Source organism: Haliaeetus leucocephalus, unplaced genomic scaffold, assembly GCF_000737465.1.
Source record: "Haliaeetus leucocephalus isolate CR32 unplaced genomic scaffold, Haliaeetus_leucocephalus-4.0 Scaffold1, whole genome shotgun sequence".
NCBI lineage: Eukaryota > Metazoa > Chordata > Aves > Accipitriformes > Accipitridae > Haliaeetus > Haliaeetus leucocephalus.
Genome location: NW_010972437.1, coordinates 17,700,584 through 17,700,893, shown reverse-complemented (window position 1 = coordinate 17,700,893; position 310 = coordinate 17,700,584). Strand labels below are relative to the sequence as shown.

General features: G+C 77.4%; 1 protein-coding gene across 1 annotated transcript in view; it reads right to left on the bottom strand.

The window, feature by feature from the left end:
- The window catches only part of AAMP (angio-associated, migratory cell protein), a 4,842-nt gene extending 4,584 nt beyond the window's left edge, over nucleotides 1-258 (bottom strand). The window contains exon 1 of the mRNA XM_010569792.1: nucleotides 81-258. Coding sequence (XP_010568094.1) covers nucleotides 81-258 — 178 coding nt within the window. The remainder of the gene's footprint in view (nucleotides 1-80) is intronic.
- Nucleotides 259-310: the final 52 nt, after the last annotated feature.

The window sequence follows — 310 nt, the reverse complement described above, 5'->3', positions numbered from 1 at the left end:
CGCTTCCGCTGCTCGCCCCGCCCTGGCCAATCCACGCCCGCCGCCCTCCCGCCTCAGCCAACCCCGGCCCGCGTTCCCACCCGGGCCACGCCCCTTCCGCCAGCAGGTCTGGCCCACCCCTGCACCGCGCGGTGCACTCTGGGAGCTGTAGTTTCTCTCTCGCCTCCCGGCCAGCGTCGCGCCCCCGGCAGCCCCCGCGCGACGGACTGCAGCTCCCGGCATGCAGCGGGGCTGCCGCGCACCCACACGGCCCACCATGGCGGCGGCGCTCAGCGGACTGCGGGGTAATGGCGGGCGGGCTGAGGGGGCG